The 20,012-nt window shown below is 40.2% G+C and overlaps 1 protein-coding gene across 5 annotated transcripts in view; it reads right to left on the reverse strand.

Moving 5' to 3' along the window:
* SCN8A (sodium voltage-gated channel alpha subunit 8) overlaps positions 1-20,012 on the reverse strand; it is a 218,581-nt gene that overhangs the window by 104,455 nt on the left and 94,114 nt on the right. For 3 of the 5 annotated variants that reach the window (XM_030816524.1, XM_030816527.1, XM_030816525.1), the window contains exons 4-9: positions 18,112-18,201; positions 17,331-17,459; positions 15,450-15,541; positions 5,082-5,303; positions 3,676-3,739; positions 1,041-1,182 (exon numbers count right to left, since the gene is read on the reverse strand). In XM_030816524.1, coding sequence (XP_030672384.1) covers positions 1,041-1,182; positions 3,676-3,739; positions 5,082-5,303; positions 15,450-15,541; positions 17,331-17,459; positions 18,112-18,201 — 739 coding nt within the window. Of the gene's footprint in view, positions 1-1,040; positions 1,183-3,675; positions 3,740-5,081; positions 5,304-15,449; positions 15,542-15,696; positions 15,789-17,330; positions 17,460-18,111; positions 18,202-20,012 lie in introns of all 5 variants that reach the window. The other 2 variants (XM_030816526.1, XM_030816528.1) reach the window with 1 other exon arrangement.

The raw sequence follows: 20,012 nt of genomic DNA on the forward strand, positions 1-20,012 counted from the left end.
AGACTCTGTCTCAAAAAAAAAAAAAAAAAAAAAAAAAAAAAGAAAAAAAAAAACAGCATCAATCACAAATATTTCATGAGAAACATTCAACCTGAGGGAACTCTAGGTTGTGCAACAGAAAGGTAAGAATTAACTCAGATATCTGAACTAGAAACTTCCCTTAAAGAGGGTCCTTCATGCCTGAGAGGACATGTTTTTCATTTTCAAAGTAACTGGTATCACCAAATGACACAAAGAGAAAACAATGGACTGTCATAAAATTTGCAAGCTGTAAGACACTTAGCAATCACTTACACTAACTTCATTACAACCAGCAAAGTTAAATGACTTGTCCAGAGTCACCAGTGTAGCCCAACAGAATGTTACTGACCTTATTTTTATCTGTACAACCTGCTTGAACAAGTCCAAATGTGTTACAAATCTCAAAAATGTTGATATATTTATACTCCAAAGTCCTTATGGAAATTCCATCTACATAGTGCTTTGCACAAAGAGTTGTTTAATTTTTCTGAAACAGAAGCCCTAATGGTGGCTCACGCCTGTAATTCCAGCACTTTGGGAGGCCACAGTGGGAGGATCACTTGAGGCCAGAAGTTGCAAGACCAGCCTGGGCAACAGAGTGAAACCCCAACTTTCCAAAAAGTAGAAATATTAGCTAGGTGGGGTGGTACATGCCTGTAGTACCTACCTCAAAAACAAAACAAGACAAAACAAAAAAAACAAACCCTAACCCAAAATATCCAAAAGGAGATATGCTGCAGAGGATGAACAATAGGAAGTAGACAGAGATAGCAGATTCTCAGGCCAGACAAGAGGCCATCAAGGCTGTTAAGAGTCTACAGCTATACATGACTGAGCATTCAAGAGACAGGGATGAGAACTGAGAGAATTCACTTAATACCAAAAACCAGCTGACTGTGGGAAACACAACAGTTAGATCTTGTATAATGTCTTCACTAAATGTCTCTCACACAGAATGTCCCCAACCCCATATATGCTCATGCAAACTCTATGGCCAAAGGAAAAGAGGTATTACTCACCAATTGATACAAGTTTTCCCAATAGTCCTGGGTCATAAGGCGAAATAATGCCAAGAAGGCCCAGCTAAAAGTGTCAAAGCTTGTGTAACCATAGTTGGGGTTCCTTCCTGCTTTCATACACTGGTATCCCTCTGGGCATTGCCTAAAGAAAGAAAGGGAAGTTCAGGACTTTTCAGCATAATTCCACTCAGCCATGACCTTGGAGATAATAAATAACATAATTCTATTTACTCCATGACCTTGGAGATAATAAATAACCATTGATAGAGCCAGGCCAACAAACTGGAAGAAAAAGAAGGAAATAAGCAGCTAGCCAACTTCTCGGGACAGCCTAGGATCAGAATCACCTGGCATGGTCTTTAAAAATGCAGATTCCTGCATCCTTACCCAAATCTAGGAATTAAAAGTTCTGGATATGGGATCTATGAATCTGCATTTTTAAGAGGTATGCCAGGTGATTCTTATGCATGCCAAAGTGTGAGAAGTACTGTTCTAGATTCATATCAATGTGCAATTCAATCAAATTTAACTTAGCTAATATCCCAAATGACAAATGGCTAGAAGTTCCTCTTTTTTTTTTTTTTTTTTTGAGATGGAGTCTAGCTCTGTCACCCAGGCTAGAGTGCCATGGCATGACCTTGGGTCACTGCAACCTCTGCCTTCTGGGTTCAAGCGATTCTCCTGCCTCAGCCTTCTGAGTAGCTGGGATTACAGGCACCTGCCACCACGTCTGGCTAATTTTTGTATTTTTAGTAGAGATGGGGTTTCACTGTGTTGGCCTGGCTGGTCTTGAACTCCTGACCTTGTGATCTGCCTGCCCCGGCCTCCCAAAGTGCTGGGATTACAAGCATGAGCCACCGCGCCTGGCCAGAAGTTCCTCTTAATCGTTTGTTTTCTTTACATTCATTGTGACAACCTAAGTCATAAGGGGGATTTCAGTTACCTCAGTTACACCATTTCTCCTGCTTTTAGATTCATCTCATATTTCTTTCAATGTAATCTCTAGTAGTCTACTTTAATACAGAAATTAAATGGATTTCTAGACACTGTGGTCATGTTAAAACACAAGTTCTTAGGGGACCAATATACTCTGAAAAATGACACTACCACCCTACATTTATAAAGCCCTCTGTTTACAAAGCACTTTCTTTTTTTTTTCTTTTTCTTTTTTTATTATTATACTTTAAGTTTTAGGGTACATGTGCACAATGTGCAGGTTTGTTACATATGTATCCATGTGCCATGTTGTTTTCCTGCACCCATTAACTCGTCATTTAGCATTAGGTATATCTCCTAATGCTGTCCCTCCCCCCTCCCCCCACCCCACAACAGTCCCCAGAGTGTGATGTTTCCCTTCCTGTGTCCATGAGTTCTCATTGTTCAATTCCCACCTATGAGTGAGAATATGCGGTGTTTGGTTTTTTGTCCTTGCGATAGTTTACTGAGAATGATGGTTTCCAGCTTCATCCATGTCCCTACAAAGGACATGAACTCATCATTTTTTATGGCTGCATGGTATTCCATGGTGTATATGTGCCACATTTTCTTAATCCAGTCTATCGTTGTTGGACATTTGGGTTGGTTCCAACTCTTTGCTATTGTGAATAGTGCCGCAATAAACATACGTGTGCATGTGTCTTTATAGCAGCATGATTTATAGTCCTTCGGGTATATACCCAGTAATGGGATGGCTGGGTCAAATGGTATTTCTAGTTCTAGATCCCTGAGGAATCGCCACACTGACTTCCATAATGGTTGAACTAGTTTACAGTCCCACCAACAGTGTAAAAGTGTTCCTATTTCTCCACATCCTCTCCAGCACCTGTTGTTTCCTGACTTTTTAATGATGGCCATTCTAACTGGTGTGAGATGGTATCTCACTGTGGTTTTGATTTGCATTTCTCTGATGGTCAGTGATGACGAGCATTTTTTCATGTGTCTTTTGGCTGCATAAATGTCTTCTTTTGAGAAGTGTCTGTTCATGTCCTTCGCCCACTTTTTGATGGGGTTTTTTGTTTTTTTCTTGTAAATTTGTTTGAGTTCATTGTAGATTCTGGATATTAGCCCTAAGCACTTTCATGTAATGTAAGTGGATCCTTACAGTAACCCTGTGAGCAAGAGAGAGCATGGCTTATTAAATAAATCCATTTTATGGATGAAAAACACCAAGGATCAGGTAAGTTAAATGGCCAAAGGTCTTAGAGCAGGAAGCTTCAGGATCAGGACTCAAATACCATGTTGCCACTCTGTTTCCTCCTCTATGCTGTCAGGTCAAGCATATTTTGGGTCATCCTTGGATCCATAACTATCACTAAGATGGTATCTTTACTCTCTATTGTACTATAGGATGAGAGGAGTCCCCAAGAGGCAGGTAAGCTATCTGGTGTTATTGATTTTATCCTTAGATTCTTTCATTTTGGCTTGAGACTACAAGCACAGTCACTTACTAGTGAAATGTCAACTTTAGGTGGACAAATGTGAAAGAAAGAAAATCTATGCTAACCGATAGGTCAGATGCAATTCTAAGTTCTACTACTTGAGCACAAAGAAAAGTAAACATATTGCCTATTTCGACCCAACTAATAATAGGTACATTATTTTAAGGAAAGAGAATAAAACTAGGTGAGCCACTTACCCAGCATCAGAACTGTTCCCACAGAGTAAAGGTTCCAGCATGCCAGGAACTATGTAGAAATTTGCTAGAAAAGTTTGAAGAGGCAGGAAATGAACAGGCAGATTTAAGTGAATGAGAGAATAAGGTTACACTGTTCCTAACTAGCCCCAGCAGAAACAGTTACTGATTTTAAGTTAAAAAATCTTTTCCAACAGCTGTGACAGCTGATAAGAATTCTTTCCCATTAATGATTTTCTTATGTATATTTACAAATTAAAAGTGCTACCCCAAAGTTCTTGATGCAATATAGTTTTCACAGATACCCAACTTCCATTCATACTTCAAATCTATATGCCAGATTCTGGTACTTGAATCAAAGGGGCCTAAAAGTAAGTTTTCTGAGTTCTACACCCCTTTATACCACTGTATTCTTCTATCCTTACAACGTGTCTTTAACAAAGATATTTTAGAGCTCATTGGTCACTAGATACTAGGTTCTATTTTAAATTACAAGGCATGTTTTCCTTTCCAGCATATGTCTCCGAAATCTCCTTTGCAACACTTTCTTATGGTTACTAAACTGACTTTATTTTCTTAGGAATGACTAATAGTTACATTGCTAACTTTTTCATGAGTCTAAAGAAGTATCACTACATCAAATTTTCCTTTGGTTCCTCAAATAAAATGATTAAAAGTCCTCAACTGTAATAGGATTGAATAGTGCCTTGGAGATCACCTGATTCCCTAGAGTAGATTGACTGCGATGGTCTTAGTAGTATTAAGAAAACTTGAGTTCCATAGATACATTCCAGACTAAATGTGTAAGTATCCCAAGTAACTCAGCTAGGGGAAAAAATAATTTTTATCAAGCTTCTAAGCCTGAATTTCAAAGCAAAAGTTTAGGGGTACATGTGAAAAAGGGAGAGAGGGCTGATGTTTGAGAGCTTCTGAACACAGTCCTACGTCGAGGAAAGGAATAATTTTATAAGGCTAGTTCTAGTAGCACTGCCATTCCTTTCCAGCTCCAACTACTCCTTTTTTTTTTTTTGAGATGGAGTTTTGTTCTTGTTGCCCACCCAGGCTGGAGTACAATGGAGTGATCTCGGCTCACCGCAACCTCCACCTCCCAGGTTCAAGCGATTCTCCTGCCTCAGCCTCCCGAGTAGCTGAGACTACAGGCATGTGCCACCATGCCTGGCTAATTTTGTATTTTTAGTAGAGAGAGGGTTTCTCCATGTTGGTCAGGCTGGTCTCAAACTCCCGATCTCAGGTGATCCACCCGCCTCAGCCTCCCAAAGTGCTGGGATTACAGGAGTGAGCCACCGCGCCTGGCCTCCAACTCCTTTTTTAAGCCCTGTGGTAGCTTCTGACCATGTGAACTAGGAATAGACTTTTCCTATTCCTCTTGCAGAGAAGAGGCTACCTACTTTTATTGTTGATATACTCTTCCCAATCAAAGCCTTTGGTGCCATTTTCAAGATAGCTCTCGTTGAAGTTTATGGGCCACACAACACACTTGTTTCGAAGGTTCCCCATGAACAGCTGCAGTCCGATCAAGGCAAAAACACTCAGGCAGAACACCGTCAGGATCATCACATCTGACAGTTTCTTCACAGACTGAATCAGGGCACCCACAATTGTCTTCAGGCCTGAGGAGACAGAATCCCCGGAATCAGAGGCACCTCAAAGCCCTCCCCACCTCCCCAAGCCTCCCTCTTAGCCACTGGCTGCTACTCCTCCCCACAGCACCACTCTTGAAATATGGCCACTTTATACCACGAGAATAATAGGTCAGCAAAATTATCAATATTCCAGAAGTATCCATTTTTAAGTGAATACCTCTTAAAAAGCGAAAGAAAGGTTCTTCTACCAACAACGTGTGGCTCCTTTCTTCCTGGGAACACTTTCCCGTCTCTGACTACTTTTTAGTTCTTCATACAAGCCCAGCTCTTACTTGCCATAGGGCCTTCAGACCTGCTGCTCCCTCTGCCTGGAATGCTTCTTGCTATATTATCTTGTCCTCTGTGCCTAAATCCTACTCATCCTTCAAGGCCCAGTTTAAATGTCAATTCTTCCAGAAAGCCTTCTCTGACTTTGCAACTCTTCTCCCTCCCCATTGTTACTAGTGTTTCAGTAGCATCTTTCTTCTGTAGCATTTGTCATGGTTATAATTGATTTTTTACATCTACCTTGTTCACAGCTGTATCTATAGTGCCTAGCCCACAGTAGGTATTTAGTAAATATTTGTCAAAGAAACAAATGGAAAAATTAGGAATTGGGGAGGCCTCCAGGTTAGAAAGAAAACCACTGGGAAGTTTAAAAGCCAATAATAAGTGAGAAGGTACAATAATATTTTCCCAAGTATTCTGGAAATGCCAAGGTATTGAAAAGGTTATTATTAATCCAGTATTTATACTTTGTCTTTTTCCATTTAAAAATATACTTTTTCTGTATCACATATATTCCTGCTTTCTACAATGATCTTTTTTCTGTCCTAAATTAAAAACAAAAACATTAAAAAATTTTTAATTTAAAGTTTAAATGTAAGACACTGGCTCAAATGCAGACTGAAGGTGTATTTCTTAATTGCACACGGAGAGATCAGTGACAGAAGACACAGAAAAATATGGTTGTAGGTTCATGCTTTTTGGGTCCAAATGAGTCTTTATGTGCCCAGATATCAGGCTATCCATAGGATATGGCCAACAAAGCACTGAGCACTCTTGCTAGCCAATGTACCAGGATGAGCAAGAGGCAGGCGCTAAGCCTTAACACACAGGCCTCAGGAAGAATCTCATCCCTGCTCACTTCTGAAGGCAAGACCACTGAACTGAAATTCAAGGGAATCCTAATCCTGGCTTTGAAGGGTGTGGCTGGGTAGATAATCACTAATCTTAACTAAATTATGCCGCTTACTTGTCTGACCTACGCAATACGCCTTCTAACCTCTCAGAATCTCAGTTTTTTCATCTTTAAAGTAGGGAAAATTATAGTTGAGTATCATAGGGCTGCTGTGAGGATTAAGTGTGGTTCATATAAAACACGTGACAAAGCAGCTGGGCGTGGTGGCTCATGCCTGTAATCCCAGCACTTTGGGAGGCCAAGGTAGGTGGATCACCTGAGGTCGGGAGTTCAAGACCAGCCTGGCCAACACGGTGAAACCCCGTCTCTACTAAAAATATAAAAATTAGCCAGGTATGGTGGCATACGCCTGTAATCCCAGCTACTGTGGGAGGCTAAGGTGGGAGAACCACTTGAACCTGGTTGGGGGGCGGAGGTTCCAGTGAGCCAAGATTGAGCCACTGCACCCCAGCCTGGTCAACAGAACAGGACTCTGTCTCAAAAACAAAACAACAACAACAAAAAAAAAAAAAAAAAAAAAAAAAACTTGACAAAGCATTTAGTACATAGCAAATGAGTCAAATGTTGACCATTATTGTCTGAACCTCCGTCTACTCATCTATAAAAATGGATTTACAATACCAACCTCACTGGGTTGTTGTTAGGTTTAAATAGATAATTTATATAAAGTACCTAGTAAAGTTCCTGGCACATAGCTGGCACTCAACACTTGTTATCACTATTCTACGTATGGTACCCTCCTCAAAGGGACATGATTGGGAAAACGGCACTGCTCAGGGCTAACCTCATATAATGGTGATCTAATGAGCGGTATGGACATGATTCTTCTTTTGCTGTATTTTGCAGGTAATCACCCAGACTTTTCAAAGTCGAGCCCAATAGAATTTTCTGAGTCCAATAACAGAAATGGATGCTCTGCCTAGCACAGGACCTGGCACAAAGGCAGCCACTTAATAAATTTTTATTGGGAGAGTAAATGAATGAGAAAGTTCTCTCCTCTTACACAAATATCTTAAAAGGGATCTAAGAGCAATTAAAGAAAAAAGAGCCACGAGGTAGACTGTAGAGATAAAGTATGCAGAGTCCTGTGCTTTCTTAGAGTGAGCCTTCCATGGAGACTGTGGCCACAAAGGAATTATGAAGAGCCTGCTTGGGCTCCAGGAAACAAAGCATTTATAATCTGATTATTTTTCTCCTCACAGGGCTGTGCAGAAAGAGCATCAGACAGGGAATCAGAAAGCTGGTATTCTGGCCCTGGCTCAGTCACTACTAATGACCTATTGTGTTTCAAATCAAATTTAAGGTTACTTCTCAGAGTCTCATTTTCTCATCTACAGAACATGGATAAACACACCACTACATAGCAGTGGGCAGTGGTGGAGAAGCTGAAGAATCTTCTCTAAAAGTCTTTCAAAATAAGGCAGAGATGTTCATTTGTTTGAGATTAAGTAATTGAAATTTCAAACTATCTTTTAAACCTAAGGCCCTGGGAAATCGTATCATAATTGCACAGCTAGGTAAGAAGGTACTGGTGGAATAAAGTAGAAGGCAGCCATCAAGAAGTAAAAATTGTTCCAGTGTAATGGAATTTATTTCCATTTAGTTGCTAAGGAACAGAGAAGTCCTTATTATATTTTGACTGGGTTGGAGTGGGCCTATATTGAGTCAATAATTCAATCCTAGGCTTCTAAAATTATTCAAGTTTACTGTTTTCAAAGTCAAAGACTGATTTAAAAAATAATACTTGAATGGGTCACTAAAAATGGTTGTACAGTTTCTTTTTCCTGGACTTTTTTATGAAGCCTATACAGCCATCTCTCCAGACGATTCAGACAATCACCTTTCCAAACACCAGATGACTGTTAAAGGACTTTACCATTGCTATTTTACTGAATTGAGAAATGAGCTGTAAGTTGTCCTTTGTATTAGTAACAAGAGTATAATACTACAAAATAGCCAAACCACTGAGTTTGTAAGTAAATAATTTGAAAAGCATACAATTTTAGCATGAGTAGAATCTGATTTTCCTGGGTTGGGAACTTTTTGACAGTTCCAGGCCCATATAAGTGGAAATTCTAGGCCATGAGCTCCAACTATCCCCTGTTCCTTAAGAATGAGCTCTCAGCAGCCATGTCTGTACAAGGTCACCTTCTCTCAGTAGTTGCAGATGTCTGGGTGGACATCTGACCTAAATCCAGATCCTTTCCTACAAGAATTTGGAACAGGATAAGAGACAGTTAAGTAATCTTTTCATGTGGTGAGAATAGTAATAAATGAATTTGGAAGCTAAGTGGTAGCCATATTCTGTCATTATATTAAGATGTGACTGAGCAGTAAAGGAAGTTAGTATGCTGAGAGAGAGAAATGGACACATGGAGAGAAGAGAGATGGAGACAAAGTACTTCCTTGTACCCGTGGCTTTCTGGCTCTGCATTCTGGTTTCTACTGGCTTCCCAGAAGCACAAGTGCATTCCAGCCCTTGGGTTCCCTGAATTATTCCTGTGTCCTGCTACTTACAACCAGAGATGACCCCAACTAATCTGATATGCCAAGCCTGCATGGAATTCACTTTCCTGGAGATGGACCCAAATGCTCACAATCAGTTGGTTTAACATCTCTTCTCCATAAACCAGATGTTATTGCTAAAGAAATGTGTAAATATGAGTCAAGGAAGCTAAAAAGACACTGTTTCAAGCCTCAGCTTTGAAGTCTGGGGCTTAGATCATCTCACTGGTGAGTTAGCTTTCAAGATGTTTAAAGTAGAAACTTAATTGGAAATGGTATTCAGCTGCTTATATTTCACAGAGGATCAGATAAACAAATCTTCATTAAAGCAAGGATAATCACTAAATAACACTAACTACAGCCATCTAAAAAGTTTACTCTCCAAGATTCCCATCCAGATCACCAAGAGAAAATGAGAAGGCAAAGGAAAAAGAAGAAGAAAGGTGATGTGGCTTCATGTTTTCAGGTAAAGGAAGGCACATGATCACACAGCAATATTAAATAATAAACAGTCACTGAACTATACATTGGTCTCAGCCAAGACTCTTCTTCTTTGCATTAGGATAAATTGCAAATGGCCATATTTGCAGACATCAATGCCAATTTATGGAGATGATGCCATCAATTCATTTCCTAAGCTCAAGCTCTACAGTCTTGCCAGCTGTGACTGCCTGAAAGCGCTCCCTCGTACCATCAACACCTGTCAATAAAGGCAAAAAGTTGTTAGTGGAATTCCTGACCTGACACAAGCCGGAATGTAGAATACCATCATTCTGGCTGTACAGAGACACTGTCTTTTCATTCTATTGGCTCACAACATCACATTCCAGAACAAGCAAGATACTGACTGAAAACCAATTATCCAAAACAGCAGAATGCTTCTTCAAAAGACTCCTACACAACAGAGTGTGCAACAGAAGCCACGTGGGGGCAAATTGGACAGTGAGAACTCTTGGAAAAGGCTAACATTAGCTTGCTTTGGTATGTGTCTGAGTAGAAACAGTTAATACATTTACCATAGGCTAAGAAAAGACAGCTGGATTCAATGTAGAGAACGGTCAGTGACAAGACGGAAAGCTGGATATTAAAGGAATTTTAAGAAGCAGGTGAAGAATTCTACTTTATGTCCAAAGGTATCTCTGAATCTCCTGTCACATTTCACAATGCCCAGGAATCCTTTGAACAAATGAACAATGCCTGCCTATGTGCTATGTCCAGAAAAATCAGTCCAGCATATTGGGGTCAAAGTCTTCCACCACTGGATGGCCAGATTATAAATAAAGTTAATTTGCCAGGCCCGGTGGCTCACACTTGTAATCTCAGCACTTTGGGAGGCCAAGGTGGGTGGATCACCTGAGGTCATGAGTTCAAGACCAGCATGGCCAACATGGTGAAACCCAATCTCTACTAAAAATACAAAAATCAGCTGGGCATTGTGGTGCACACTTGTAATCCCAGCTACTCAGGAGGCTGAGGCAGGAGGATCGCTTGAACCCAGGAGGTGGAGGTTGCAGTGAGCTGAGATCGGGCCGTTGCACTCCAGCCTGGGTGACAACAGTGAAACTCCGTCTCAAAAAATATATATGTATAAATAAAATAAACAAATGAAGCTAATTCATATTCCCTAGTTTGTAGCTCAGGTTGAGAAATCTAAGTGGTTTGAAGCAATGTGAGCTAATTCCCCTGCAAAGTTAATACTGGAACAGGCCTCAGTAGCAATAACAAGCAGTTCTCAACCCAGGGAAAGAACAACTGCCCTGTTCCCAGAGTCAGGCTTGGGCTCAGACAAAGCGTAGGGGTAAAGTAGTGCTGTATTGACTTTTCCTGCTGCAACTACAATCCTCATGATAATATTTATTATTTATTTATTTATTTATTTATTCATTAAGAGACAAGATCTCACTATGCTGCCCAGGTTGGAAGGCAGTGGCTACTCACAGGTGTGGTCACAGCTCAACGCAGCCTCAAACTCCTGGGCTCAAGTGATCCTCTGCCTCAGCCTCCTGATTAGCTGGGACTATAGGTGTGTACCACTGCACCCAGCCTACAGTGATAGTTCTTGAAGATTCTTTAGAGCAACAGTAATTTGAAAGAGATTGGGGGACTCTAGATTTATTTACTCGACACCTGATTCCCATCACAAAGTGCGACCAAAACTAAACTAGCTCTCAAAGATGGGTCAGTGGGATCCTGTGAGTATTTAGTGTTTTTTCACTTAGGACCACTGTTAAACTTTATCTTTCCTAAGAAGCAATGTGGGAAAAGGAGAAATACAAAGGCAAGAGAATAACCAGCATAGTTTAAAAGAGACAACGACAGTTTATATCTCCCATCATTATGCAGCAGAAATTGCCACATTCACAAAGTATACGTTTAAAGAAAATGCTTTCTTTGTGAATACTGGGAGGGGAAAAAGAAAGGCCTATCATTTTCCCTGCTTCCTGTCTGATCCCACTGGTTAGAAGTGAGAGTAACAGAAATGAAAGCTGAGAAATAAAATTGCCAAGAGAAAAATAATCAAGAAAGTACAATTCTAAAGAAGGTGGAATGAAATTAAATAAGTGCTAATGAGCAGCAGATAAGCAGTGCTTTGGGGCAGCCATTTAAATGACAGAAATGAAAAGGAACTGACAAGTGAGTTTCTCCCAACCAGTTCTATTAATACTTATACTATTAAATGCCACTGTCTAAGAAAAACCAGAGAAACTCTTTCGAGATTCCCACCCTTTCTTTGGGCATGTCAGCCCTGTGGCACATGATCAAAGCATGCAGAGGACGAAACTTCTGACAGAGTCACTTAGAAGTTCACTTTATGCGGGACTCAGACAAATACAAAGTGAAAACGAAGTTTTAAGACATACAAACTTTTAGGCAGAATATTTCAATGTCAAGGTGAACCTGACAAATTCCAGACTAAAGAAAATTTAGAAAGAGTCTCCTCTATAACCGACCCTTTTAGCACAGAGCTTGTGTACACTGTTCTCCAAGTTGATGCCTCTGCAACAAAACGGAAAGCATAAGTAGTATGTATCCAAGTCAAGTCAAGTAAAAAGGGTCAGAAGGTGGGTTTGGTCTTTTCTGAGCTACAAGAAAGCTCTAAAGCAAAGCATTTCTTACAGAAAAGGGCAGAGCTAACTGATGCACCTTACTGTCCAATCTTCGGGAGTCCTGGTGGCCCTGACATAATCAGAATATCTACCAAAGACACAAAGAGGAAGGACAGTATCAGCCCAGGTTGGGGGTGGGTGAGTGCTCTAGGAAAGGAAAAGCTCTCATAAAGGAAGATGATACACAGGGAGCTTTGTGAGACCTTGAAGGCTCCAGGTCAGTGGTTGCTCTCACTTCCATTCTATTTTTGGCACCCTTGGCAATAGCCTATAACCAAACTGGGAAGAGGAGAAGACAAAGAGAACAACAATTCCACTGAAGTGATCCACGAGAAAACTTGGTATACAAAACAATGGTTTTTACTAAGGGGGAATCATGGGCCAGCTCTACCACACAAGAATCAAAATGACATACTTCCAAGCAAGAGATGGCCCCGATCCACTGACTCATACACTGGTGCTCCCGCCTTGGAAGGAGACTGCACAGCAGGCAGGTAGGAATAGCACAACAGCCCTCTATGGGAGAAAGCATAATCAGCAATTTCAGAATTTCCTATGGGATGAGAGAAAACTCCCCATGAGGGAAACTTCATTACTGGATTTCTCTTGCTAACTCTAAAAGGTAGAATCGGGAGCAGAAAGATTGAGATTGAGAGCCACACTTTTAATTCAAGAACCAAATATGCCATTTACCGACAGTGATCTATTATTGGCTTTACTATCCCTTAATGTTATTTTCCACCCCAGTTAGCCTCCCAAAGCCAGCTCAATTGGGGGTGCTTCTAGAAATAGGAATCTGGGACTCTATTTCAAACTGTGAAGCTGATGTCTAAATCTTGATACAAACCCTTTCTATTGGCTTAGGTTTCTTCTGTATAGTCGTAAGTGCTGCTACTACAATCATTTATGGAGCACTACTATGGGCCAGGCACTGTGTTAGATACTGCATATATTCCAGATATATATATATATAAAGGATAAATAACGTGACATATTAAGGAAATATACAAAGAATAAATAACGTGACACCAATCAAGAGTTATCTTGCAGAAATGCCATGGTCAAAAGTTAACCATATAGCACAGACAGAGACAGAAGCTATGAGCTAGACTAGAGATAGCATCTGCTGCCCTAGTTAGTGAACAGAATACAGCTTTCCAATTTAATTCTGGGAAAGAAGTTTTGAGATCACAAGAACATAAAGAGACAGATGCCTTGCAGAGTACGCTGAGGGAAGTGAGCAGAAAACACAAGATCCTATTTAAAAGGGGCCAGAGGAGGAGAGAGACCATAGGAAAAATGAAAGTAAAGATTTGGCACTCCAGATGCCTCAAAAAATAAGACAGGGCTTGCCTAAGGATTAGGCCACCATCAATGAGCTATCTGAGGCTGTCTGGAGAATGAGCTTTCTGTTAAGCAGATTTAAAATGGCTAGGAACTAAATCTTGGTAAGTTAAGGTTGTAGTTTTTTGCCAGGAAGTACATACTTCAACTGACACCCAGCCTTTGGTTGACAGGGAGTCAGCCACCATCGCTAAAAATATAGGAATTCATCTTTGGTAGGGCACTAATTTACTGGCCAACTCCATGCCCCAAATTTGTAAGTGGTGAAGATGAATTTACCTTCTTTGAGGTTCTCAGTAAACCACATTCCAGTTCTGCCCTCTCCAGGATTCTATCTTTGTGCTTCCCTCTCTATCTGCTATTGAGATAATGTTAAAAAGGGGAAAAAGAAGTATTTCTGGGCCAGATGCAGTGGTTCACGCCTGTAATCCCAGCACTTTGGGAGGCTGATGCAGGAAGATTGCTTGAGCCCAGGAGTTGGCAGCCAGCCTGGGCAACACATAGGGAGACCCTGTCCCTACAAAAAAAATTTTTTAAAAAATGAGCTGGGTGTGATGGCGTGCACCTGTGGTCTCAGCTACTCCGAAGGCTGAGAAGGAAGCATCGCTTGGGCCCTGGAAGTCGAGGCTGCAGTGAGCCGTCATCATACCACTCTAGCCTGGGCAACAGAGTGAAACTCTGTCTCTAGAAAATAAAAATAAATTTTAAAAAGAGAGATATTTTTGAGTCAGCCACAAGGGGAAGAGCCATGTAATAGGAATAGGATAAGAATAGGATGCCTCTGTTCTTTCTCCACATTCCTATTTCTACGAAACTGCTGTGGAGAGCCTGGTCTCTACGGAGTCTTCCTTGAAAACCCATGACCACAACTGAAGTCCAAAGAGCAACAACACAGTCTTCACCTCTGCCAAGTTACTGCCAGTATATCTTAGGCTCACAATACTAACTAAAATATCTTTCCTTTGAGATTTCAAGACTGGTCTTTAGAAAGATAAGTATTACCCAGTAGCAATGATTTAAATTAAATTAAGGAATCTTAACCTGGGGTCCACGGATGGGCTTCGGGGGGGTCTGTGAACTTTCATCTGATTCTCAAAGGGATCCAAAACCTTCAAAAGGTTAAGAACCATTGGGCTAGCTCAACCAGAACCAAAAAGAAAAAGGCAAAAATTTTAAAGAGGTTGTCAATCAACTAACTCTCAACCCACCCACTGATTCTGTTTTTCCCCCTCAAACTTCTATACTTTTTGTTGCCCATACCTTTAGTTGTATCTTATCTTACCTTTGATTTTTTTTTTTTTTTTTTTTTTTACCAGTGCCTGCATGAGCTTTCACTGGGATTTATGTTTGAGAATGAACCCTGAATATGTACGGTAGATGTCTACTGGTTCTTATTCTAGTGAGACAGATAGCAGTAGAACATGACAGACAGTGATTATTTAAGTGCAGTTCACTAACTCCAAGTCTCTTAAATTTGTCTCTGATACTGGATTAGTTAATTGGGTAGATCTCTTCTGTGATTAAAAAATTTCATTAATACAGTAATAGTAAATGTATAATTCTTTGAATAACGTCCCATCAGCAAACCATGCGATAGGAAGCCTAGAAATCACAAGCAATGAAATGACGGCAAATGTCAAAATTACTGTAATTCCATGGAGCCAGGAAGCAAATGATTTATATACAAAGAGACAGCTAGCTCTGTGACAATTTTTTCAAATATGGTGAGATCCAAGTGATTCTTAAGCACGTGCTTTTTCAATAGCATGGATGGAATGGGGGCTGCATGCCTGGCAAGCACTCAGAGAAAACTGCCTGAGGACCCAATGGCCATTCCAGAGAATGTCTCCCAGGAAAAACATGCAGAATGCAAGGCCATTATCAACTGTACTGATGCTGCTTTAGAATGGTGGACAAAATGAATGGAGGAGAAAGAGGAGACGTGGCAAAGTCAGTCTTATGTACAAATTTTCTCACCTGGAATTACAGAGATAGTTTTCAAAGCTCGGAGAACCCTGAATGTTCTCAGCGCTGAGACATTGCCCAGGTCCACAAACTCTGTCACATATCTGTAGTAAGGGAGGTCACACACAGACACAAGTGACAAACACAGACACAAACACAAACACCAAAGGAAAAAACAAAACCACAACAAAACAAAAAGTACAATACGTCACGTCAGGGCCCTATCCCAACACCTAACACCAACCCCGGACCATCTTACCTGGGATTACCGAAATAGTTTTCAAAGCCCTCAGTACCCTGAAAGTGCGTAGAGCTGAAACATTGCCTAGGTTTACAAACTCTGTTATATACCTGCAGAATCAAACCAAAGTTAACTTGTAATGGTACCACTGGGCGAGGGTTTGAGAATGGGGGGAAGAAAGGGTCTTATATACAAGCTATGGTTTCATTTTTTTCCTTGAAAAAGAAAAGCTTCAAAATACAAACATTTAAGGAACACTTGTTTTTAATCGGGCAAGAAGAATTCAAAAGTATATTAGAAAGGAGGTTCTTGGGATTTACTCCATTCATCAACATAGTAATGTGCTGATCCCAATCAGAATGGCTTTACTGTCAGCCCATTCACATTTTTTAGTAAAAAGGAAGGCCAGGAGTTATCAAAGACTTATGTCCCCAGGTTTTGTGAACGATTTCGTAAGAGAGGGAGACAAATTTCTGCAGCAGGAGCCCCACAAAAACAAATCTACATTAAAGTAACTCCCTAGTTGACAATGGCAAAATTGACTAAATGTCTGTATATATGACTTAATCAAGAGTTGTCATCATATGATTGTAGTCATGTCTATGTATGAAGTTTTGGCCTGTGACATACAAAAGCAGGGCTCAGGAAAATCCAAATCATGGGATCAGAGCAAATATTGTGTTAAGTGCTCATTTTAATTAGAAGCTCTGTGCCTAGCAAGGACACTTAAAAATTTTAAATGAACACCAATGTGTATTCATAATATGCTAGAAAGTAAGACATTGCCTTTATATAACAGAAAGTCAGTTTCAGTTTCAAGTATTCGATGCATATCATTTATTCACATTTTACAGTTGAAATACATCTTTCCACCAGATGCTCAGATCAATACATATTCAAATGCACTCTTTCTTACACATCATGCATACACACAAAACCTATACACCACCCCCACTACACTCTCAAACCACAAAACGCTTTCCCAACCTGGAAATAAAAATATTAAAGCCTGCTATAACTCTTCTATCATCAGCTCAGTTTCCCAAAGATACATTTTTATTGCTGAAACAACACAAATGAGCAAGAGCAGTAACATACCAATGTGGAGTTACACTGATCTTGAGCAATAGTTCGAAATTCTGGTTAGTAACTCTTCAGGAAGTGCCAGTGTGGATACCTTGGCTCATGTTTTGACTCTAAAATGTGCTCTGAAGTCTGCAACACCTGGCCAGCCTTATTAAATTACATACGGTAAGACATACCCAGGAAACTCATTTTCAGCTGAAAGTTTACAACTAAAAAATTTCAAGTCTTCACAGAGGCCTTGTAATGATAGGTGTGCAAACCGTGATCAATGTTACAAGGAGGAATAAAATATGAGAGAGTGCCAATGAGAAATCACCTCCTCCTTTCCCTCCCAGCTGTAAAGCCTCTGCTTGCCTTCTCCCACATAAACACATTATCATCGCCTGCACCACAAGAGGCCCTCACAAGCAAGAATCATAGACATAAGCCCATAGGGCCTTACATGGTTATCCATTAATTCCTCATACAGTTGTGTCCACAAATGCACACTTACAAACAGACCCAGGAGTACAACTCCACACACAGAATCACACCCAGAACACCAATAAAGTAAGGGGAGAACTTACGCCATCATGATGACACTGAAATCTAACCAGTTCCATGGATCCCGTAAAAAGGTAAAGCCATCTATGCAGAAACCTCTTGCAATGATTTTCACTAGTGATTCAAATGTATAAATCCCTGTGAACGTGTACCTGTCAAAGAAATGAATAGCTTGAGGTGATTTCTGGACAGAAACTTTAAATGAACCTTTTACGTTAGCACTTGCCTGAAGTGTTGCTTCAACTAAGAGAGACAAAACAGAAAGGGCACAGCCAATGCAGCAGGAAGGAAGTGAGGAGGAGAAAGAAATGCTTTGAATGAAACTTACTGAAATGCACAAACTAAGACCTTTGGAATGTTGTACTGGGTCCTGAATTGTATTCCAAGGAAGTAACTGTGCTGCTATCTAGTACATGATCATTTTGAAGAAGGTAAGGAGGCCCCCCAGAGCTGTTTTTAACCTTAGAGAAGTCAAAAAACAGGGAAACCTAAAATTGGAGAAAACAGTATCACCATGAACTGAGGATACAAGATGGTGATGGGGCTGCAGGGCAATGGCACTGCCTGGCACAGGAAAGGGTGGAGTGAAGGGCAGTAATTTCCAGAGCATACTCCCTCTTCCTAGAGTTGACTTTTAGGGAGGGCTATTTCCTAAATTCCACATGTACTTTCAGCCTTCTCTGTGAAATAAAGAGAGGCAGTGACTAATTTTTTTTCTCCTTGATGGGTAAACTGTGGCAAAGCAAGATTCAGTGACTAAAAATATTTAAAACAAACAAGCACACAAATAAATGAGTTACTTACTCCACATTCTTCGACCAGTCAGGAGGGTTACTAAAAGTCATGAATACACAGTTGGTCAAAATAGTGCACATAATGATCATGCTAAATACTGTAGAGAAGAGTCAAGGGGCAATATTAAAAGCTGGCCTGCCTTTTGTTTTCTCAAAAAACAAACACTTTTCCATTGGGTATCAGATCTAAATCAATAACCTGAAAGGAGATGAAGCACAGAAGAGAAAAACGCAAGGTGACAATGAAAACTGTGGTCACCACCATAAACACAGAATGCCACTGTGAACTGTGGATGGATGGGGCAGGACGGCTATTCTCCTTCTTTCAAAAGGGCCGTCACTGTTCTACTCCCTTTGGATGAAACATGTTCCCCTCTAACCACTTTTCAGCCCAATTACAGACTAAGCCTCTAAATGTTTTTTGCACTTAGTACAATACCTTTGCACTTTCTCAACCAAAGTTGTCAGATAAGAAAATCAATTAAATCTATATGACTAGGTATTCATTTATTGGTAAGTTAATCATCTTACATAGCTAGTTATTTGAAAATCTACATGCAATGGTTCACTTTTTTCCCGCAGTTGTTGTTCTTTTTTAAGAGACAAGGTCTCTCTATGTCATCCAGGCTGGTCTTGAAGCCCTGGGCTCAAGTGATCCTACATCCTCAGCCTTCTAAAGTGCAGGATTACAGGCCTGAGCCATCATACCCAGCCTTCCCTAGTCCTTCTAAAGGGCTGAATTGTCTTTGGGGGCAAGGCATCAGCCAATACAGCCCATATGTGTTGAATATGTCCAATGTGGGAAACCAACTGCGGCGTGTTAGGTAAAGATTTCAAGGACATCTGCACCACCACACTTCTGAAGATTAGGTAATAGAGCAAAATCCATTCTGAAAGTGTCCAGGAATGTTTATGGATAGGAAACCATACTGCCATTTCATTTCCATCCAGAATTTTTCTCAGGCCTTTCTGTTCTTGTCTCTGAGAAAAATTAAACTATTTTAGGTCAGCACAAGTTACTCAAACTCTAATTGTCACTTAACAGGCCTGGGAGCCATATCCCACTTGCCACTAATTCACTCTCTCTTGTTAATGGCATTCACTATCTTTATTCTACCAGTGGAGTTTTAAAAAGAGAAAATATTTCTTACAGCTGGATTTTTTTTTCTTCATTACAGCTGGATTTGTCTTCATGCTTTTTGGAACCAGAAGAGAAAAAACACTCCATCTTCTGATCCAACAGAAAGGAAGAAGTCCATTGTGAATTACTTATTTCCTTATAAACCTTCAGGTTTCAGAAGTGTGTTGCTTATAAACTACAGATTTCACAACCATGTTGCTAAATTCTTAAGAGTTAATAAAATGTGGCAAAAGCTTTTAAACCAATTCACCAAGTTGCCACTGCTGGCTTCCTCATCCTACTTGGAGGATACAATAATCTTCGAAGCATGGGACCACATGCTGTCAAATATCAACCAGCCATGGAAGTTTCAAGTCACCATGCAACATCACTAAATCCATCAAACAATTTTTCATTTGCCACATGCACTCTCCTATGTTAATAAGGTGTAACTCAGGCCACTTGAATAAATTGGCATTTTTCTATTTAAGGCGAGTAAAAATACCAGAAAAAAATTCCTATTTATCCTACAATCTGCATCTAAACCTCTGTAACAAGGAGGTTATTTCATCTGAGAACTATCTCACTTTCTAAGCTCACTGTTCAAAAAATTTTTAAAAATTCAAAGCTGATTTCTAAAGCATTCATCCAACTATTTGTAACTCAAGAAGTACTTTCAAAAACCTCTAATAATGGCTTTTAATATATTAAGCTGAATAGTTGGCCACAGAATGAAATCACTGAAGTCTGAGTATTAAATAAAGTTAAGACTTCAACAAAGGTTATTTTAA

Source organism: Nomascus leucogenys, chromosome 8 (assembly GCF_006542625.1).
Source record: "Nomascus leucogenys isolate Asia chromosome 8, Asia_NLE_v1, whole genome shotgun sequence".
NCBI classification, from domain to species: domain Eukaryota; kingdom Metazoa; phylum Chordata; class Mammalia; order Primates; family Hylobatidae; genus Nomascus; species Nomascus leucogenys.